This window comes from Manacus vitellinus, unplaced genomic scaffold, assembly GCF_001715985.3.
Source record: "Manacus vitellinus isolate BGI_N305 unplaced genomic scaffold, ASM171598v3 scaffold_13_pilon, whole genome shotgun sequence".
NCBI lineage: Eukaryota > Metazoa > Chordata > Aves > Passeriformes > Pipridae > Manacus > Manacus vitellinus.
In genome coordinates, this window is record NW_021938999.1 from 17,701,269 (window position 1) to 17,724,497 (window position 23,229).

Here is a 23,229-nt window from a genome sequence, read left to right on the forward strand (position 1 = left end):
TATTTCATCTGTCCTGGTACAGCCCACTATCAAATCCTAATTCTGTGGCCATAGTTGCATACCACAGCTTTCAGAGAGTTATGGTTGTGGGGGTCGTTTCTTCATTCACAATATGAAAGCTTTATAAGTTAGTTTGCTTTTCTCTTCACATTGCCAAGAGTTGGCCATTGTCATTGCTGTTTGTTTCAGCTCTGCTACTGAACCAGATGTCTAAAACGATCTGACTTTGACCTCAAGCACTGGCCCACCTCCCTGCCTAGGACGTTGGTTTTGCCACCTATTTTAAGGGGGGAGGAATTCTTGTGTGCCAGTGAGTGAAAAACTGGCAGAAATAACAGTGGATAAAATTAAGAATAAATTAAGAATAAAAAGAAAGTCATAACAAACCCCAGGAACACAATCTGGAAGAAAATTAAGCCAATGGCAGAGCAGATACAACAACCTATAGAGACCATTGCTGGCTGCAAAAGTAGTCAGAAACATTAGAGAAAATCCTGTCTCCTTTAATTATTCCCATCACAGGGTGTGTAAGTCACCAGGACCAGATCAAAAGTACAGCAATCTCCAACAACTACATCCCCTTTCCCCAGCCCTGCAGAGATATTCCCAGTGCCCAGGAGACAGCCATGTCTCCATATGTGGACATTCAACATAATTTCCAATGACAGCTTTAGGAAACATCTGAAGGACAAATCACCCTTTTTATCCATGTACATATGGAGCAAATTGGGTAGGAAGAAAATCCCACTATCCCCCTTTGGGTCATAAAGGAATATCATTGCATAAAATACAGTGGAGCAGTGAAGCAGCCATAGAAATGATTCACTCCCTTTGCATACGGGTCGAGACTCATGCACTCAGAAACATCAGACTTCACATCAGGGTGATTTAATTGGGTTTATTGGAGGAAAACAATTAGTCATCCCTTTAAATTGTCATTATGATAGAAATCTCGATATGTATACATGATTGTCAAGGCAGAGAACCACTTGCGATGTAGCCCCATTAACAATTTGCAGTACTGCAAACTCATTATGCAGATAAAACTTTTGCGATGCCTTAATACATGCATGGAGTAAATACACATTCTCCCTTCTTTTTGGACATAGATGCTGTTATGAACTTGTATCAATCACAAGACCTGCAATATTAGGCACACTGACATTCCTTGATTAAGATTTAAGCCTTTGTAGAAAACATGCTTGCATTTTCATTAGAAGTCAACCGAGGGATATTTTGCAGTTGGGTGTATTTGGGGAGTCACTATTCTTGGCAGACTAGGTTTTTTTTTATTGTTTGCTGACTCAAATAAAAGACCTATCTTAAAAAAAGGCCCAAATGGAACAAAATGTTGTTTCTCAACTAGAGGCCAATGTACAGCAGGTCACTGATGTTGGGGTGACCAGAAACATGAGTTGCACCATTATCTCTGACTAAGCTGCAACCCTTCCACACTCTTCACTTTGGGGATCATGCTACAGCTCGATCTAGTAAGATATAGCATGTGTGATGCCACACTGGGCTCAGGGGATGCAAGATAAGAGATGGAAAAGCTCAGAGCTGCTCTGAGCAACCCCCTAGGAGTTCCCACCCACCACAGCACACAATCCACCTCCTCACGGAGCCTTGCACCAGGTGCTGCCTCAGCAATCTGAATTCACGTTAATTTACAAACATTATTAACGATGATTTTTTTGTGCTGCCATATAGTGCTTCAGCGATGGCACAGCATCCTAGCTAAGCACCAGCCTTAAGGTGGGCTCAAGACTTCTTGGTGCTTTTGGCCACCATGGAGCAGTCCCTTGCATAATTTCCAAGGACGGTGCCACCCCCATGGTGCCTGCTCTCCAGCCCTGCTCCTTGGCACGCCCTTGCCAGGAACCCAGAGCAACTTCCCAGTCCTTTCAGATGGTTCATCTTTGAGTGTTGAGAACTTCAGCATCTTTGACACAGCAACCACTCAGGACCTGGGACCAATGCCCTGCTGATGCCCACAGGAGGTTTGGGCTGGAGCTAATGCAAGCACCATGGATCCATCCTATACCCTGCCTTGGAAAGACTAGCACAAATGAAAATGTGTTAATGATTAAGGGAAGAAAAGGCAAGGGCATAGTTTGCATGTGGAAGAAGGCGAAGTACTACACCAAACTCTTCCATGGATAAATGGTGGTACTATTTGGATGTTCGAGGATTAAGGTGGTGATGCTCTGGAAAGGATGGGATAGTTTAGCTCAGCTCTCTGTTCTATTTTGTGCAGGCAAAGAATCACAGCATCTTGGTCCCCAAAATGCAGTTCATTCTGCAAGAGGTGAGAAAGCAATATCTTGTAGGAAGAGAAAAGTACTAAGAATTAAGTGAACCAGTCTAAATTTTCATTAGGAAAAACAATCCAAAATAAAAAAAGAAAAAACAAAGAGACACACCAACATGTTTCTTGGTAGCCCTGGGTGTTTTTGACCCAGGGAAAGAATTTCTGATGCAGATCAAATTTTTAAGTGTTGTGTTAAAAATGGGGTTCTCACCTCCTCAGCTCCCTGTTTCTAGACATGTGTATGTGACTGCTGCATAATTTTAAGCTGATCTGGATGGTGACTCTTCCTGTACATGCTGCAGAGCATTCAACAGAAAGACAAAACACATTACCAGGCTTTGCAGTATCTTGTTTACAAAACATCAGCTTTTGCATTTACTCAAACTCAATGATGGATTTCGAGTTACAGATACATTGAGTAATTTAAAAGCAAAACACAGAAGTAATCCCCTCAGAGAAAAGGTTGGGTTGAATGTGCATGAAGAAAAGGCTTGGGAAATACAGAAACAGTGAACAGCAGTTTAATACATGCAGTGCAGTATCATGCATTTATTGGACAGTTGATGTCATCATTATTTCAGCAGTGTTTTTTCACAACACTTGTGAGCGTACATGCCCTGATGCCACTCTGGAGTATGGAAAAACTGTAAGAGCTGTTCTTCTGACCTTAGCGTTTATGAAGAGGAGGAAAAAAAAGCTACCTGGACAGGTAAGTGGCATGGTTCATGGTGGGGAAGGGGGTCTTGAAAACCAGAGTCTGGGCTAAAGAGCCTCTGTCCTCTATTACGAGCACTATTTACACAGCTTTGACCCAACTGTGCAAAGTCAGACCAAAAGACCTGAACCAGCTTGTGATCTCCCACTGCTGGGACCTGTGACTCCCGGGGCCACAATGCACATACACACACACACGTACACGTGCACACACGCGTGTCACAGAGACCAGACCACCCTGGTAGACAGGATGGAAAGGCAGGACCCAGCTGCAGGGATTTGAGGGAAAACAAAAGGGATTGTGCAAACCTTGTTGCTGGGCACGAAATATGGGATGACTGATTTACCAGGGGAAACTCTGTTCGTGCAGCATTTGTGAGCAGGTTGCTGTTTCCTCACTCAGCCTTTGCTGACAGTGATTTGCCAACTAATCCCCCGCTCTCGGTCTTGATGCTGTTTTCCTTGGACACCGTAGTCTCCATGTGTGCTTCTGCTTTTTGCTTGGATGAGAGTAACTCAGCATCAAGTTTCTGGTGTAAATAAGCATGACAACAAAGGCAAAACTGCCTTCCCGTGAATAGTCCCTAGTTTCTGGGATGCATTCAGGCCCCAGTTCAAATGGGTAAATATGCATGGGATCAAGAATGCAAGTAATTGCATCAAATGAGAATTTCCATATGATGAATGGAAGCTGTTTCCGTACCTTGGGGCTCAGCCTAGAAACTCTTATTTTGCCAGTAGATGAATCTCCTAATTCTTTGGAAAGAGCAAAAGGAACAGGTTACAGCCTGCATGATCTTATTGGCAAAGTCAATCTGGTGTTTTTATGTTGTGCTCATCCAGTGCTGCTCAGGGCTGGAGCTGTTATCACAGGATGAAGTAATACCACAGGTTTCCCTAGAGCAGAACTAGTTAGTGCCAAGTTCACATCAAAGAACAATATTCTCTCTGCTTGCCAATGGCTGAAAGGTATCTGGTTTTCCCTGGGGGTTTGTTTCCTTAAAAATAGGAAAGGGACAGTCTCAGGGCCAGCTGCCACTGCATTTCGTGGGCATCCTGGAGGCCCATGTTCTGATTGGCAGAGGGTTTGGGGAGAAAAGGCTAAAATCAGGGGTCACATTGGTTCCTGGGGCAGAAAAAAACCTTTGGACAAGACCCAAACTCCCTCAGGGCCAGGCAGGGGCCAAGAAGAAATACTGCCAATAGCCATGGAGGTACACAGGACACATGCACAGTGGAAACCCCTATCCAATACCTACTGCAGAACTACATGGAGATGTCTACCAGTGGGCTGACACCTCTTTTTGTGGTTTGATTCACATCAGGAACGAACCTGTACCATTGCTTGGTTTTATTTCGGCACCACAACCATAACAGACACACACAAGGCATAGGTAAAATCCTACTTTTTTTTTTTTTCTGTACCCACTACTCTAATGGCACCTGTACAACAGCAACCAGGACAGAAGAGACATCAGCAGCATAGTAACACAGTCTCAAGAAACCAACCCTGCCAGGTTTTCCCCATACTTTTACTTCCCCGTTAGCCATGCTGCAGGGCCAAAATCCATTTTGTGCTGCAGAAGGGGTGATCCAGCAGAGAGTTAGGATGCACTGGGAATGAAGTCACATGCAAAATCATCAGCAGAAGCCCCTGCCACTGCAATACTGACTTTCAGCTCGCAGAGTTCACGGGTAGCCTGTCCTCACAATGTCTTCTGCAGGCTAAGGGGCCAGCTGGAGCTTTTCTGGATTTTTTTGTTTTGTTTTGTTTTCCCAGCAAGAGCACTGCTGTTGGCATCAGAGATGGCCTCTGTGACTCTGGAGGTAAAAATCAACAATCAAAGCTGCAAGCAAAGAAAAAGAAGGGGAAGGAGCTGAGGAAAACAAGTTACAAAGGAAAAACACATAGGTACCAGTAAAGTAAAGCAGAAAAGGGTAACAGAGAGAGTCCAGGCTGAAGTCCTCATGCAAGCAGCAAATCACAGATTGTTTAGTAGGACAGTTCATTGGAAAAGAGCCCAGAGTGATTTTTCTACCTACTCCTTCATGGCAAGGCCAGCTGGGGATTTGTTTTGAATCTTCTACTTTAGGGCTATCAGCCCTTTCCCTCCATGGACACATTATTTACTCCACCTTTGCATTCCCCTGTGAGAGTGGCTGAGCAGAGGTGGACTGGGCCAGGGGAAGGACATGCAATGGCACTGGAGCATTGCTGGAAAGCAATGCTGGAGTGTTTGCCCAGGATGTGCTTGCCAAGGGGCAAATATCTCCAGCCCCCTCCAAAAATCTGGCCTGGGTGCTGCCAAGTCATCTCAGTTAACAGATTTACCCAGAAATAAACAGAGAAGTTTTAACCAACTGATACTTAAAGAGAAATCTCTAAGCTTTCGGTGAACCCCAGTCAGATCTCCAGCTGTATAACACTGATACAAAAGAAGAGCTTCCCACCACCAAAACTGTAGCAGATAGAAACAATTTTGCTTTTAAGGGCTTCTGTTTCTTGTCTTAAGATCCCAGCAGTTGATAGCAAGCCAGAGAGAATGATGATAAATTATACAACTAAGGCAGAATATTACTTGCAGAAACAAAACCAAATCACTCTAATTCCAAATGTGGAAGGAAAGAATAACCTTCCCAACAAAAAACCACACAAAACATCTAGCAAGGAGGGGCAGCCAGTGTACAGGGACCCCCCATCTGCAGGACAGCATGTCTGCGTTCGCTCCTGTCACTGCTCTTTGGAGATGAAAATCTATTTGCTTTTCTTTTTTTTCTTCAAGATACATTTAGACACTGTATTTTGATCAGTGGCCACAGCAACTGCTGAGGTCAAGTTCAAACCAGACCTCAGGTTTCAGAAGAGAAGGTGCTGAGGGAATACTTGAGCCCTAACCTTTAAAACTGCTGTACAAACATAAAACTATTCCCTAGGAGGTTGGATATTAGGAAGAAATTTTTTGCAGAGAGAGTAATCAGATATTGGAATGGGCTGCCCAGGGAGGTGGTGGATTCACTGTCCCAGGAGGTTTTTAAGATGAGACTGGATGTGGCACTTAGTGCCATGGTCTGGGAACCACAGTGGTGTTGGATCAAGGGTTGAACTTGATGATCTCAGAGGTCTTTTCCAACCCAGTTGATCCTATGATTCTAGGTTTCTAGCCAAATCCTGCTTTTGGTTAAACATGGGGAACTCCACTGATGCCAAACTGGGAGACTGTCTATTTATGTCCCCGAAGCTGGAGCAGAATAAAATGCTGGGCTTGTGAAATCACGGGGGTTCAAAATACCTTGAACTTCTTGGAGTCTCTCAAAACTAAAACTTTCTTAACCAGGCTGGCAAAATAAAGCAGCCTTAGAATGAGACATAAAGAGCTCTGATGTACATGCTGATAAAAGTATATGGTGGCAATGGCCAGGGGATGGGGACAGTAGTAAATTATGTGGAGTTTTGCCATGAAACCCCAAGAGTTCAGTACCTGGTATCTTTCCTCAAATGAGAAGCTGAAGTTGAAGCCTTTCTGCGTGAGCATCCATGCCAGCTGCAACATGGTGGGGTGCACCGGTGGTCCCAGAGGCTCACTCGGATGTGCCACAGTGCTATGAAAATGGGAATATTGAGGAAGCTAGAGATCTACCTGGTGCAACAGCTCTAAGTGCCACCAAAGGAATGGCTATTTTAAACAAAGTCAGTGCTCATTGACACATGGTTTTCCAGCTTTTAGCACTCAAAGTACGATGGATGAAATCCTGGCTCTGCCACCTGAAGCCAACTGACTGAAGATGGAGCAGGATTTTGAAGTCTCAATGAAAAATAACATATCTTATGGCTTTTCCCAGCACAGTCACTATTGCCTGATACGTTCAGCTCTGACTGTGACTGGCTTTCACAATTTCTGTGGAGGATATATGAGGCAAAGTATGGCAATAGAACATGCTGCGGGGAATGGGTTGTGCCTCTAGGGGCATGGACCTGTCTGGGGTGCAAGATGTTCACAGTGCTCAGTGAATGGTGCCTGCCTCTGTCACCTGCCTCCCTTCTCACCTCCTCAAAGGAAAATCATGGATGGGAATGGTGCTGAAGTAACCTGGAACCCTTCAGCACATCTGGGCAGATTTGCTCTCCTCTCTGTTTCAAACTGCTTTAATGCACAGTGACACAACAGTCCTGGTTGCCGTTCCTAAATTATGCACCACAACAAAAAGCCTGGGAAGTGCATGCATTCAGTAATTAAAAAATGGGTAAACTGAGCTTGCTTTGGTGTATGAGCCAGAGGGGAAGCCAGAGTCAGCCCACCTGTGCCTGTGTCTTTCAGCGAGATCCTACTTTCCCAGCTCAGCACTCCCTGTCAAGCCTGGGCCAGAGATAAGCACGATGGAGCCACACATCAGATCCTGCACTTTCCACCCAAGAACCTGCCAGTGCTTCACAGAGGGGTTCAAGCATCAGCCCTCTTCTCTGCCCAGGGTGAAAACCTGGCACACAGAGATTAAAGTCTGCACTTTTCTATTTGGTTTCCGATACACAGCTTTGGCCACTCTGGGAGGTGCTGAGCATCAGCAATGCCATGAAAAGCCCCGAGGAACTGTGGGTGCTCAGCACCTCTGTCATGGAACCCTTGGACTAGATGCACCCCATGCCAGAGGCCAGACTGGTGAATTAAATGTCATGCTTGAGGGCAGCACAGTAAGTCAGTGACAGAGGATGCTGACTCCCTGCCACACATCTTCCTTTACTTCCACTCTGCTTGTAATACACAGTGACTCGAAGGAGAGGAGCTGCAGGATGAGACCATGCTCTGCCATGTCCTTTGCTCAGCTCTGCCCAGCTCTGGCCTGACACCATGTACCTGCCTCTCTTCTGAAACAAGGGTGCTGATCCCAAGCACTAAAAGAATGAGGCCAAGCATGAGTTGGCTCCCATCTGATGTCAACGTAACTCTCACCGTGGCTTTGAAAGAGAAGGATGGGAGGGAAAGCAGCAGTTTCTTAATCTGAGCAGGAGGGAAAGCAGTAGTTTCTTAATCTGAGCAGTAACAGCTCTGCTAAAGCCAGACAGACTTGCAGTCCAATTTGAGGAGTAAGAAATGGCATGCCATTGAAATCCTCCCATGTTGCAAAGTTAACGTTGATTCCTACTTATAGAAATAGCCTATCCCCCAGCAAACTGGAAGGAGGGACATTACTGGAAGTAATTTTTAAAAGAAAAAAAATAATGCTCAGAAAAGTATCTCTATTTAAATAATCCAGTTGAGATGTTCGTAGTTAATGGAAAAAAATACAACATATACTGTTACCTACACTGAGAAAAGAGTAAATCACTGGGGAAAAGAATGAGTGTTCATTAGTTAGAACATTGCTAGACTCACATACATATATATACTTATATATATATGTATATATGTACAGCACCAGAGACTGTTAGATCCGTTCCCCCTGGAGTCATTTGCAGTTTGTGATAAATGAAACATTTCAGAATTGCAGTATAAAATATGGCCATAAAAAAATCTTCTTTCTTCTAGTCCTTCGCTGAGCGTGTGCCTCGGGGTGGAACAGCACCGGGGCCACCTGCCAGCCCGGCCTCCTGCCCGCTCCTCGCCGGCCCCGCTCTCACTTGCTCCCTGTGTGCACTGTGGTCACTGTGGTGGGTCTGGGTCTCCGGTCCCCTCCGACCGCAGAAACGCCTGAAGAAGCAGATGAAACAAAACTACAGAGAGTGGATGGAGACATACCTAAAAGGAAAGCCAGAAACACAGTTAGAAATGTTATTTTTTTTGGAGGCGGGAGTGTGGGCAAAGCTGAGTTTCTTGCGTAGCGAGCTACAGAGCGGAGGGGATTGCAGCTGGAGAAGGGGACTGCAGTTGGAGAAGGGGACTGCAGCTGGAGAAAGTGCTGCTGCTCTTCCTGCAGTGGTGGGTTGGTTGGGAACCTCCACAGGGCATCTTCTGCCCTCCCGGCCCACGGCTGTTCGCCTACTGCCACCACCAGCAGTGCATACACACGACACAGTGACTCAATGTCCAGCTTTGGTACGTGTTCAACCAGACCAATTCCACATTTCTGGGGCTGAAGAAAAAGAGTTGTGGGATTCAAAAATCCCTCCAGCATTGTGCTTGCTCAGAATAATTTCCTTGTGAGCATATTAAAGATGATTAAACTTCTCATCATGGCCATGTAGCTAAACGAACAGACTATGCACCGGGACTAAAAACATCTCCCCTGGCATCCTGGAAAGCTGCTGATAAAGAAGTAGAGTGGGTCAAATTCATTGCTGAGTTCCAGTAAGCCTAGAGGGAATGCAAATTTATGTGACTTCAATATCATTCTAGCGACAGCTTACGTCGCTCCAGGCCTTGCTGGTATGTCTCCAGGAGTTCCAGCTGAGATACAGGTTGATGGAAGTTGAGTATCTGTTGAGTAGCAGTATTCTGGTGCAAGAAAAGCTGATGAGAGGGCACCTGGCCTGGTCACCTTGCTCTGACAAGATGCAGCACCAGAGAAATTAGAAATACAGTTCATTTTCCCAGACTGGTGAATAAAGGATGGATGAAACCTATATTAATATATTCTCAGACTGAAGTTTGATATGGCCTTTTGACTTTTCAGGATCTTTTTGATGCTTGTTAGGACTTCTTTCCATGCTTCAAGATGGCATTTCAGTCTCAGGGACAATTATGCTCTACCTATACTCGGTCACATCCCATTTCCCATTGACATTTGCCACCTTGGCTTCATACTGCAATTTACCTACTACCTTAAAAATATAGAGAACTAGGACCTGCAATTAATCTTGGCAGTCCAATCATGTCTAAACTAAATACACCCACCACAGACTGAGAATCAGACCAATACACTTGAGAAATCCTGTCTGATTCCCTTAGGCTGTCCTGACAGGTAGCATAGTCCAGCCTAATGCATGATCTCTGCTCTGCCCTACTGCAGAGAACAGACTAAGGATGCAGCCTGACATAACCTACTCTCAGGCAAAGGCTGTACTTAATTGTCTTCAATGATGTGAAATTGCTGCATTCAAAACTATTTGGAAAGCTCATTAAATGTCTATTAATAGCATTAGGCAGCACTCTATTGTGTAATGGTGGCACAGCTGGTTCATGTAACTTGATGCATGGGATCTTTCTTGTGCAAGAAATCAGTCCCCAGAGAAAACTGCTGAAAGAGGCAAGACAGAGACCTCAGAGGTTTCCTTTTCCTCAACAGGAGGTGTTTGGTGGAATACATTTGATCCGTCAGATCCCTCTTAACTCCTTGTATTTGCTGCTGGTTCTCCTCATTGGTTCTCTGGGGCTCCAGCATCTCCTAACTCTTTAATTAATTTCTTTGAGGAAGGGAAGCTCTTCTGTATTGGCCACAAAGCTGGACTTAAACTGGGATGCTTGGAAATATTTCAATATTTTTCTGCTTCATATTTCTGGCATATAAAAACTCATCCTATCTTAACACATTTGGTTTAATTCTTCTTGTCCTGATTGAACATCTGCAAAATATGGTTGGATTGTGTACAGGGACCTGCTGGGTTCTGTAGTGATAAAACAGATTTTGTTCTCCCACCCTTCTTGTTCACACATGTTTTTACACTGTTCAGACTATTCAGTGCCATTAATTAACACCATCTGAGATTAATTAAATGGAGGGATGGAGATTATTCACCCACCAGTTTAACAGCATTAATCACCCACCAGTTTAACAGCAAAACATGCATCAGGTGCTCTAGACCTGACTGGGGTCCAGCCTTGCCATACTGCGGCAGGAACCAAAATCAAGGCATGTTTCTGCCCTGTAAGTGATTTTCTACATCACAGAATGGCCAGTGCATGGTTAGAAGTGCTTTGAGGATGGTCAGCACTGCATTGCTCCTTTGCAAGTGGCAGGTGTGTGCCAGAAGCACAGCAATGTTTTTTGGCAGCAGCTGTAGGATTTGCCACTGGGCATCACAAACTGGGCACTGGGCATGAATTCCCATCAGGCCCAGGATGCAGAGGGAAGGGGTTCTTCTCTGGCTCAGCCACAGCACGAGCTGGCAAAAACATCTCACAGAGCACCCAGAAGGCCAGTCCCACCCCAGGTATGAGGGAAACTGTGCCCACGACAGCAAGAGAAACCACAGCTTCCACGCAGAGCCATGGGGACTGTGGCTGGTGTGACCTCTTCAAGGAGCAAGGATTGGCAAGCAGGGGTGGCAGAAGCAGACAGCAGAACGATCCAAAATCCATCCTGAATAACAGATGCTTTCAGTTCCAGAATAGTGCAGGGTATAGTCTAGAAACGACCATTTCACTCCACAGTGAAGCAAGCACTGACTGGCAATACCAAAATCTACTACCACTCTTTTTTGGTGTCACACCTTAAAATAATCTCCTCTAACTACAAACTCCACATCCCTCCATTTCATTATATAAAAATCTCTACATATGGACCGAAGGGAATAAAATAAATGCTCAGAAGCCAGAGAATAAATAGGCTTCATTGCAAAGGATGCATTTCTGTCTTCCAAATAATCCCTTTGCTGCCATGTCTCTTTCCCTGGCATTCAGGAAAAAGATATATCCCAAACATCTGAGTCCATTGTGCAGCTTGTAAATTTCAATTATAGCATATAACAAAAGTGGCAGAGAGCCAAGTCCTGCTGTGGTGCAGAAAGCCCAAGTCCTGCTCAGACAAATGAGCCTCTTTATGTAGGAGCTTAACTTGGCCCAGGAAAGATGGAAGCTGGGTCCCACTAGCAGGATCGGTCTCCTCCATGAAAAATGGAAATGGAAAGTAAACCAATTTTTACAGAAAAATGCCCTATCATAATACTGGAAACTCAAACATAAACAGTTTGAGTAAACTTTTTCAGATTTCAACCAAATACAAAACTTTGTTGCTGTGGGAGTCTGGGTCTTTTTCCCAAGCGAAAGCCCTTTTTCTCCACAAGAAAGGGTGTTTTTCTCTCAAAAATGCACCAAGCTAAAACCTCTCTTTTTTTTTTTTTTAGTGCGTAAACTTTTCCAACTGAAACATTGTTTCTCAGGCCAGCCAAAAGTGATAACCTAGGTCCGCTTTAAAGTCCTTGTTTTAAACACCTGCTTGCACAAAGCCAAACCTACTGGCAGTGAGGACTGCAGCCTGGGGGTCAAGGTGAAAATGGGGATCCTGCAGATTTGCTCATGGTAAGAGCTTTCCCAGGATGTTGGCTACTCACAATCTTTCCGTGTGGCTGCCTCAGGGATCGGTGTGGCGAGGCTGAGGGTGCTGGACACGCCGGCGCTGGCACTGTCCAGGCTGCTGCCGAGGTGTAGCCGCCTCATGTGCCGCACGACTGCTGTGGCGTTAAACGCTTGCTGGGGAAAAATAACAAGAAAGAAATAAAGAATAATAAAAAAAAAAAATGGAGGTGGAAAGTTACTTCTGCTCCCCTCCCGGCTGCTCAGAATGTCAGAGGTGAATGAGCCCATTATCTTTCAAATTTTTCCTGAATTCTAGTTTCTAGGCTAGGAACAGCATTTTCAAGCCGTATGCATCTCTGCACTGGTCCTGCTCCCTGTCGTTACTCCCAGTACTCAGCTGGCAGCCTACAGGCAAAGCCATATTTGAACTATCCTCCTCTGCCCCAACACACAGGGTGTTCTCATTGCTTCCTGTCCCCCCGTGGTGCTGACCCTGACCTCACATATAACCGTGAGTGTTTTAGCGATGAGCAGCCCCATCTCTCGCCATTTCATTTGGTACTTGGGGAATGCCATCCTGTACAGAAGCCCCTGCAGGCCCTTAAGTCTGGACCAACTATTTTGACCAGAATTTTGGGCCACAAGAGCACTAACATGCTGAAAGGGTGGCTGTACAGCTGCCACATTAGCAGAGCCACGTCTCAGTGTCATCCCCAAGGACAGGTCACTTACTCTCCATTTGCTTTTTGCAAAGTTCTTCCGGATCTGAGCGCTGACCGACTCGTGGATGTTTTTGTTGAGTGCTGTATCACCAGCAATCCTGAAATGGACAGAGCAGGCACATTTTAAGAGATCTTTTTCTTTCCTTGAGTACTCTACTTTTTCTCCTCAACAGAGAGGCTGGTCCCAGGTGTGACTGCACCTGCAGTGATGACGATTTCACTCACACAAGGGCTCAAACTTCTCACCACCGTCTCTGCTGGCAGCAGTGGTGGAAAATCTGGGGCAATAAATGCAAGTGTAGATAAGGCTTATAGGTCTGGCAGCTACAAATAGGTATGGCCTGATTTTGTTGGTGTACTGCTGCTTTCTATCACCATTACAACCCTGGATGAAGACATTCTACCTTTTTTTTCTTGACATCTGAAGATTTAACATTAACAGGCTGAGACTACTTTTAGCCTCAGCCATGCAGAAGCTTCCAGAGCCACTCCAACCTGTCTGATTTCTGTTTGCACTGGAGATTGTCCTGCCACCCTGCAACATACATAGTCATTCATCATGATTAATGTGGATTTACAGTAAAGCAGATACATGGACTCTCACTAAAGCAGCACAGACTGCACAAAAAATTGAGCTGAACAACACTTAACCTAAAAAATTGATTGATCTTGCATAGTTCCTTTAACATATAAAGACACATTCAAATCTTCACTAAACACTATTATTTCAAGGGAATTTTATTGATTTGTTTAACTCCTCAAGGCATAAAGATCTGTCGGAAGAGCAGGCAACACAGTGAACTGATGTTGGGCCATGTTGTGGGGTATTAAGTACTCTCTAATGTAGGTGATGCAAAGAGGCAAAGATTGCCTTCTATGTTGTATGTGATGCTTTCAGAAATCAATTTTTTAGCCCCAGTGTAGAAAAACAATATCCATTAGCAATAAAAAATTGTAAGAAATTGAATAATCTATCAAGGCCAGAGTCTCTCAGTCTAGGGAGCTCCAATAAGGGAGCTCCAATAAGGAGCTCCAATCAGAGGGTCTGGGGGACTCAGCAGTCATCTAGTCCTTCTCCCCACTCCAGCTCTGTCAAAATAATTTTGACAAGTATTTGGCTAACCAGTCCCTAAAGATCCCCAAAAGATAGAGACTCCTCAGGCAAACAATTCCAGGGCCTCACTATCTCCCAGAAGACATGGAAAATAGTTTATTCCCTTTGTCTTTGAAGCATCCTTTCACATATTTGAAGACTGTTATCATGACTTCTCTCTGTCTTCTCTTCTCTAGACTAAACAAACTGATTCTTTCACTGTTTCTTCATAACTCATATTTTCTAATCCTCTGATCTAGTGAGCTCCTCTGGATTTTCTCCAACTAGTCCACATCTTCTGTAGAGGGTTGCACCCGAACTGTTCTCTGTTTTCCAACTAAGGCAGCAGAATGGCAGCATTGCTTTTTGTTTCTTAAGAGGTGAAACTGCTTACATACTTCAGCCTGCTGTTTCCATTTATGTGTCCCGTGAATTGGAGACAGCTCGTCCATTTCACCCAGATCATTCCAAACTGCAACCCTGTTCTTCAAGGGACATGCTGCTTTTCCTGCCTTCGTGTCCATGGCACATCTAAGAAGCACTCTCTGAAACCAGACTTCTCCAAATTGTTGTCCTCCTTCCTGCTGGCAACAGTCACCCAGGATCATGATCAGAGGGGTGAGAGGAACTAATTACTTTCAGGAGGAAGGAATAAATCCTCATCTCCCAAGAGGGGAGACCCACCAATCCCATCCTGTTGCTCATCTACATTGGGTCATTCAAGAGCACTGAAGCCAGCAGGATGGTGGAACAGGGCTCCCATTCAGGGTAGCTCTAATCCAGCTGGGAAGGGCCCTGTCTGACTGCCACCACCATGTAGCCTCTACCTCAAGTAGACAGAAGAACTGGACAAAGTATGGCTCCCAAATGGCACCTGACTTCCTCCCCTGGGTCCCTGTGCTGTTGACAGAGAAGAGAAGGTGTTTGGCTGAGAACTGGATGATCTTCAGATCTTTCTCTGAAGGTGATTCCTTCTGATCACTTCTCCCATTGACAGGGAGCCAAGTTGGTCTGGATTTCCAGCTGGGGCCAGGCAACTAAAAGCTTGGTGAGGCAGTATCTGGGTTAAGCCTCATGTTCACTGTTTCATCCTCTGTCCTGCACAGTAAATACTGCTGCCAGGCTCAGCACAGACCCTGATGGATCCCATGCAGCATACACTCCCAGACAGGCCCTAGCAGAGTTTCCCAGTGGGAATGCAAACTGCTAGTCAGAGTCACTCTGAAATGTCATGAGCACTCTGCTCCCTGCAGAAACACCTCCCCAGTGAAGGCAGGTGCCCTCAACACATACCAGTTGGGATCACTGGCTGTCATACCACAGATCTCAGGAGAAAACTAAGCTGACAACTTAATATGTGGACAGCTACAAGCCAAACCATCCATTCAGTAACTGATCAAAAAGACCAAGAGAGAAAATTCACTTACACTTGCAAAGAACATTTTTCCTCCAAAGTTAATGATGCATTTTCCTTTATGAACAAGTTGATTAACAAACTCCATAAGCACAGATCCTGTTTTCCACTTGCCAAATTTTATTTTGGAACAAGTTCTTGGGGCATGATACCCTTGCCAGCTCTTCCAGAAGATTGTTCTTGTCAGTCTCCACAAGGACTTGAAAATGCATTTTTGCCATATGAAACTTTCGATCAGGCGTGTAGCTCCAATATTTGTCAGGCTATATTTGTTTTTTTAGCTTACGATCATTTTCTGAAATGCTGGTGGTTTCAATAAGAAACTGCTGATTCCAATAGTTCACAAACTGTCTTCTACCACCCCTAACTCTATATTCACTATGCAATTCTTGTAATTCCAGGAAAATAGTATCGGTATTTGGGCGTTTTCCAAATAAGCGGAATAGTACTTGTTTACTTCACAGGGGAATGGACAGACATCCTGTGAAGCCCTCAGATGCTACAGTGGTGTGACCATCCTACATCTAAGCATTAGCACCTTGGAGATGCTAGCTTTAAATCAGAGCAAAATAACAGCCCTTCTGGGGTAATTCAGTGCAGCAGGATCTGTTCAAACCTGTGCTGGTATGCTGAACAGTGTGGCTCAAAATGCAGCCCCGGCTGCCAAAGCCAGGGGTGGGATTGTTCCCCAAGCTGCCTCTGAAGAACTATCCTGTTAATCTTGTGATTCTGTAACATGAGGACTGCGCTTTTTATGCTGTATTTTGCACTTGGAGGATTTTGAAGCTTTTATAAAATAACACTTGTGGTGTTATAGTGTTTATAGTACAGTTTTTACCTCTTGGAAAACAAAACCAGTGTTAACATCCATTCGTTGTTTGTTGGTGTTTTGTTGGAGATGTGATGGTTTGAGAACACAGAAGAAGGGGAGGTAAGCAGGGAGAAGCAGTATCTTTTATACTTAACAGGTAGAGCTTGAAAAATGAGATAGGCTTTTGGGCACCTACCCTGAGGTGGGTATCATGAGCATCATCTCATCTATACTGAATGTATTTAATAATGAACTTTAGTTCCCTTGCTGAAAAGACAGTGAATGAAATTTAACAGGTTTTAGCGCATGTTATAATTACTCTTCCCCTTTTCCCTAAGTCTCCAAGTCCATAGGCTATAAACCATCTTGCTTTTTTTCCTTTTAGGTCAAAATCCCTTAGCACCTTTCTTTCTCCCTTTCCATCACAACACATCCTTTGCCTGCAGGAATCATCTCCATTTTCACTGAGAAACAATAATCAACTTGAGCTGATCAAACTGATGCATATCTAATAAAACCCTGAGCAGTAGTTCCTGGTTTTGCAGTTAACTTTGAAGTTAACTATGTCAGCACTGAAGTTTGTTTTTATCAACTGTACTAGCTGGCCCGGTAAAAGATATTGCTTCTATCTACCACACACACATACAAAACCAAAATTAAACTAATCAGAATAATGCATCATCTGCTATCATGCTGAATATCATCCAGAAGTGAGCAAGGACTGATTAGTCTAAGTGGAACCTGGCTTTTCTCTCAGGGTTCCAGTTCTGCAGCACCCATAAGCAGCTACATCCTAACAATGGTTTGGGGCATAGAATTAGATACCAAGAGCCACAGTCTAATGATTTTCCATCCCAAATACATCCACTGAAACTAAGAAAGTTATTCCTCGTGAATAAGTATAACAAATCTCATACTGCACATGAGAGGAATCTAATCTAATGATCAAATATTATTTCACAGCATCTAATTTATTTTAGCTCTCTAGCTGAGTTCAAACTTATCACACCAATTTATCTGGCCGTACCACTTCTAAGCTTTGAGGGGAACCTCCAACAAAGACAAACCAGTAAATTTCCTTTTGGACAGTTCTTTATTAGCATGCTGCAAGCATATGTCTCATTCTCCCTGCCCATGACAGCAGGCAAAGTCTTTCATCTACCATTATTTTCTGAGCCCTCGTGCTGAAGGCAGCCAACTCAAACGCTGTGCTGGCCAAACAGTGCTTGGAAATACTCTTCAGTATGATGACAGGAAACATGGAGTTAGCTGTAATGGATAATGCTGAAGGATCATAACTCTTCTATATGTACACACACACATATATATATCTACATGTACACGCATGTATGTGTATAAATATACACACACACGTTCTGTATCAGTGCTGCTCCAAAATAAATAGAGTGCAGGGATGAACTCGATAAGTTTGATTTAATGTTGTAAACATCAGCAGCTCCCTTCAGGAAGGCCTTTTCACACTTCAAACAGTACCATCTGAGAAGTGAGCTCTCTGTAAACCACGTCCTTTCCCTGGGTGGAAATTATTATCTGGCTTGTGCTCTCTGGCACATAATAAACACTCAGGGTCATGGCCATAATTTGCAGAGACTCAGTCCTTGCCAAAGCTTTGTGATTCTTCAGTGTAGGCGTGGATGGATGTCAGCACGTCCCAAGTGTCCTCTGTCCCTTTGCACAAGCAACGGGGAAAGGCGAGGACCACACTCGTACCTGCAGACACAGGAGTCTACCTGGGGCCACAACCTCCCTCTCCCTTATACAATCCATACAGGGAGGCAGCATATACATCACTCTTTAATTTAGATGCCCTAGGTTGCCTTCAATGCTATAACTGGCTTCAGCACACAGCTCTAAATCCCATTTAAGTTCACTTGGTTAATGCATGACAGAGCAAGTAAATTCATGGCACCCCTTCCAACTTTTATGTTAGCTTTCTAACTGTTGGACTTTGTCCTTGCCCCCTGAGCACTCTTTTTGTTCCTTCTGATCTCAGCCTGGAGGCTGAATTTGGCTCTGCAGGGCACACTTTGATAATCCTTGTGGGTCCCTTCCAACTAAGGATATTCTAGGTTTCTATGATTCTACAGATTCTCAGGTTTCTGCTGCTCACCCTTAATCACTTCAGACTGAGCCACTGCCCTAAACAGGGTGTGGGTTCTGATATGGCAATATATTTAATAAACTTAATTGCTGTCATTAATATGAGCCAGGGAAACATTAAAATGTATCAAGCTGCAGCAAAATTACTCCACTCTTTTGTTACCTTCACTTTCCATGTCCTTTTCGAAAAGTCACCAGTGGAACAACCAAGCAGAACACTGCACCTTTGCAACACACCATGAACAGTGCAAACCTCACTGAAATATACACTATAAAATAATTAAGTTTTCCAGTGAAAGCATAAGTCACCTGTACATTAAACTGGAGAAATCTGTATAAATGGATTGTACAGGCTGGGGTGGAATCATTATACCAACAAGTCTCACATATTATACTGTTTCAGCTACCATACTTCACTGCAATTATTAGCCTCCTTTTCTGCCAACTCTGAGTTTAACATACCGTCCCTCTGCCAAGGCCATTTGATTATAAATAGCAAAACATCACGTAAATGCAGGCATGTGGGGAGCAGATACAGCACAGAAAAGCAGGCCATTGGGAAGAAGTATTTACTTTTATTAGGGTCTGTTCCTGTGCAAACATTTAGTCATGCGAATAGCTGTCTATTCTAGAGCAGTTTTCCAAAATTCAGAAAGATTATTAACCTTAAAAGCATAAATGTAATATCTTGCAAGATCCAGTTCTTGCAAGCCCTCTTTGGAAGTTTTAAATAAAAACATGGTAATTGAAATAAAAGGTGTATTTTGGAATTGGCTTGTTCTCCACAAATGTTACATAAGAAACAACAAAGCCTCATGGCAATGTCAGGCACAATTAACCACTTTTATCACAATCAGATTATAAAATAAGTGTTAAGTATTCTTGATTTGATAGTTTTCTTCCTAATTTGTGGCTTATTGCAAAGATCTGATACTGCAAGGGAAGATACCACAGGGGGAAGAAAATAAGAAAGCTGGAAAATGTTACTACATGGAGCTACTTCATCATATGTGTTAATCATCTACCATTTGCACAGCACCAGTGACTCAGGTAGATCTGTGGTCTGCTGGTGAGACAAGGAGACAAACCCCAACTCTCACTAAAGTCTGGCAAAACTCCTGTTAACCTCAGTGGAATCAGGATTTCACTTCATGACAATGCTGTGGGGTTCAAAGATGCTTCTCCAGTTACGTTGCTTGTGCAGACAAAAGAGGTGCTTTTTATGAGATGCCATTAAGGGCTACTTGCAGTGCGAGCACTTGGGAAAAGTATATAATTTATGGGGCCCTGTTAAGTCTGCTCTGATCACCTCTTCCCACTAAGGCAATAGTCTTATGTACCTCACTACCATGGATAACACACAGAGAAGACAATGCTATGTCAGCACTGTGGAGGGTGATGTGGCTAATGGGGGTTGAAAATGGGTACACTGAAAAATACATGCTCATCTGACAAGGTGGTGTGGGATGCCCCCATCATAAAAGGTGGAATCATGAGAGGAACTCAAACCTGCACTTGCTGAAAACTTAAACATGACCAGGCTGAGAGAAGGACACAGATGACCACTGAGAGGAAAAACAGAGATCTATCCCTCCTCCACCAAAAAGGCCTTTCCCTTCTTCCAAGAGCAGGAGAGAATGCCATTGCAACAGATGTAATGGCTAGAATGAGAGAAGAAACATCAAAACCCCCACTGTTTCCTGACATAAGCAATCTGTGTGGAAAATGATTCTTGAGCAATGCTTTGGCAAAAGGAGACCCTATCACTGACTCTGAAATAACAGATAATATTTGGGTGAGTAGCCTTGATTATCCAAAAAGGCATTTATCACTACAGTATCCAAACCCTCCACAAGATCACTGCACCACCTCTCCAGAGAGGTCCATAACAGCAACATCTGTGTTAAGGAAAGAAGTTTTTCAGAGCAAAGGGGAATGAGCCATCAAGTTTTGCTCACAAGTGCAGTGGGGAGGACAGAAGCAGATCTGAAGCCATAGGTCAGGAAACCTCCATGCTTTGCTTCCACTATACAACTGTCATAGAAGCACAGATTCGTAGAAAGGCTTGGGTTGAAAGGGACCTTAAAGATCATCTAGTTCCCACCTCCCTGTCCTGTAATCCACTGGTACATACTGCCTCTGTGTCAAAGGGAGGTGGGTTTGGGATGTGGGGTGGAAATATGGTGCACATTCGAAGCCTCTCTACTGCAGTGCCATTTACATGTCTGACATTTCAAAGGTTGACCCTGAGCTGTGCTTTGCACGGCTGGGAAGCAGCCCTTCAAGTGAACCACTATCTGGCAAAGTCAGCCTGGCAGAAGACGACCCCCTGACACAGAAATTGGGGAAAGACTCTCTTGGGAGATTGTTTTTACATCAAAGAATGAATTCTGTAGAAAACAGTAAGAATTATGAAGCAGTCTGTGAGTTTCCATCGGCCCTTGGCCATGTCATGCAAAAGAAAAAAAAAAAACCAAGAAGAAAAGGAATGAAAATTCTTTTTATCATTTTGTTCCTTTTGGAGGGCCCAAAAGCTGTGTGTGTTGCAAGTGCCACGTTTCTTTGTTGCACTCCAGCAACCAACACAGATGTAGCAGGGCCAAGAGCTGGATTCTTTTTTTTGTGTGTGTGTATGTATCTTGGATGTAAGGCTTTGGAAAATTTGCCTCTGAGTTGTACAAATGGTCACCTCACTCCCGCTGGGAGTTGCATTCCCATTGTTTATTCTGTATTGCTAATATTGAGTTCTGTAATGTTTAATTTCCCAAAGCTCAGATTTTTCTTCATCTCCCATAAACTGGATTTTGTTACTCAAATTTTCTTTTTGTCACACAAACAGTGCAAAAGGAAATGGTATTTGGGGCAATTGTGATAGTATAAAAACAGTCTAATATGCATCTGGGAAGAAAATGTCATGCCATTGACTTTTTTCTGTTGCTGCTATTATAAAAACAAAAATAATATCTCACCTCATATTTAACATTCCCTTCCCTAAAAGACTTGGATTCAGAGCCCATGTGAGGGTGCAGGTGGTAGTGTGGGGTGATGCTCTCAGTCACTCAGGGCTGGTCAAAAGTAAATGACCCAGTCCTGTTCCAGCTGCATAAACCTTGGGTAACGTTGTTAAAGTCACTCATATGAAAAGGCATCATCTAATTTAAAGCATTTTAGGGAGGTCTAAATTACAAATGCAGTCAGATCAAGTACTCTTCTGTAGGCCCTGCAGAGAGACAGCATTGCTACTGCTAAATCACCTTCAGCTCATTCCTCTCTAGCCTATCTCTTCCATTCAACAACAGGGGATAACCAGCATGTGGAAACAGCTCCGTACTGCAAGCAGGAGGTGGACTATTTGTGAAGCACAGATGAAGATTTCCTACTTCATGGGATACTCTAAAGGACTCTGATATTACCTTGGCAAGGACCTCATGAGCAGGTTGATATCAAGCCTTCTGCACACCCACGGAATTCGACCTTTGGCCCCCAGCTATGATTTCTGGGTTCAGTCATTTGGGCATACGCCACTGCTGCACTGCAGTCAACGTACACAATCCAGCATTTTACTAATCCTTACACAGATACTCAACAGGCTGGTGCATGAGATTAAAGTCCATCACGGTCTTCCAGGAAAAACTGGAGGACAAAGGCGGGGTTTTTACAATAAAAGCACTAAATTATTTAGTAGAGTATGTTACAGGAAAACGACTTCCACCCACAAATGTAAAATGATGCCCTCTGCCCTGAGGGTTTCACACAGCAGTGACTGCTGCTTACCAAGGGTGCCGTGCTGCTTGCTCACAGGTGTATCTTTTATTAGGGTCCTTCTCCATCAAATTGCGAATGAAGTCTTTAGCTGCAAAAAAAAGAGAGAATAAATGAAAGCAATAGAGTTGATGCCCAGTTCTGCTGATGGATGATCAGCCAACAGGCTACCAAGTGCCACCTGGCCACAGCACAAGAAAATGGTCCTAGGCCACTTGTCATTTATTAAAATAGATATAACCAAAAGGACTTAGGACCAAATCCAAACTGTTTAGTACAGCAGATAAAAGCTGAAGGCATCTACTCCTGAAGGTATATTTATGAGTAGAATGGATAATTCAGAGTCAGCAGAGTACAAGCCTGGCAGCTCCCAGCTCCCTGGTCAGCCACGTGCCTCTTATCAGCTTTGTGGCCTGAATGTGGTCACATCATTGTAGTTGCTGGTAAACTGAGTGGGAAAAGCAGGAAGGAGGTCAGATGCCACAGCAAGAGAAGCTTCACGTTGCTCACTCCAAGCAGTCACACACATGGACAGCTGTGAGGACATGTTGTGTATTTAAAAAGAATTTAGTGAGGCAAATGGACTCCCTTGAGCATGAGGCAGTATGTTTTTAATTGACACTATAATGGAAGGAAGGGAGATTGCAGCATGGCATGCATCCAGTAGTGTCAGGACAGTGTAGCTGAAGGAGCCACAGCAAAGCCAAATATGGCAGGAAAATCTTTGTGCTGATTTAGGTGCTGGACTTTCCCCCAAAAGGCAAAGGGGTCTGCCAGCAGACCTTCATATTTTCTCTGAAAACCCTTATAGGCTTAAAAAACTTCTCATCACATATATTTTTAAGCAATCCTTCACAATGATATCTGGACTGCAGATGTAAGCAGCATGAAATGTTGCTCTCTGTGCAGATAAGAGCATATATAATAATCTCTATAATAAAAACAATTTTTATCTCCCCTACCTCAATCAGTAGTACTAATGAATCAGAAAACTGCATTTCTAGAGATATTTTTATATGATGAAATATTCTTAGAATTCATTTCTTCTCCTGCATGAAATGGTAGATGTTTCCCTGGGTTGTAAAGAGCGAGGACACTGAGCTTGTGTGACCCC

General features: G+C 43.9%; 1 protein-coding gene across 3 annotated transcripts in view; it reads right to left on the reverse strand.

Annotated features, from left to right (window-relative positions):
* Nucleotides 1-884: 884 nt before the first annotated feature.
* CAMK1D (calcium/calmodulin dependent protein kinase ID) overlaps nt 885-23,229 on the reverse strand; it is a 216,429-nt gene continuing 194,084 nt past the window's right edge. The window contains exons 8-11 of one of the 3 annotated variants that reach the window (XM_018068141.1): nt 22,128-22,206; nt 12,925-13,012; nt 12,228-12,366; nt 885-4,846 (exon numbers count right to left, since the gene is read on the reverse strand). In XM_018068141.1, the coding sequence (XP_017923630.1) occupies nt 4,845-4,846; nt 12,228-12,366; nt 12,925-13,012; nt 22,128-22,206 (308 nt within the window). In that variant the 3' untranslated portion in view covers nt 885-4,844. Of the gene's footprint in view, nt 4,873-6,088; nt 8,758-12,227; nt 12,367-12,924; nt 13,013-22,127; nt 22,207-23,229 lie in introns of those variants that run through there. The other 2 variants (XM_018068140.1, XM_008926178.2) reach the window with 2 other exon arrangements.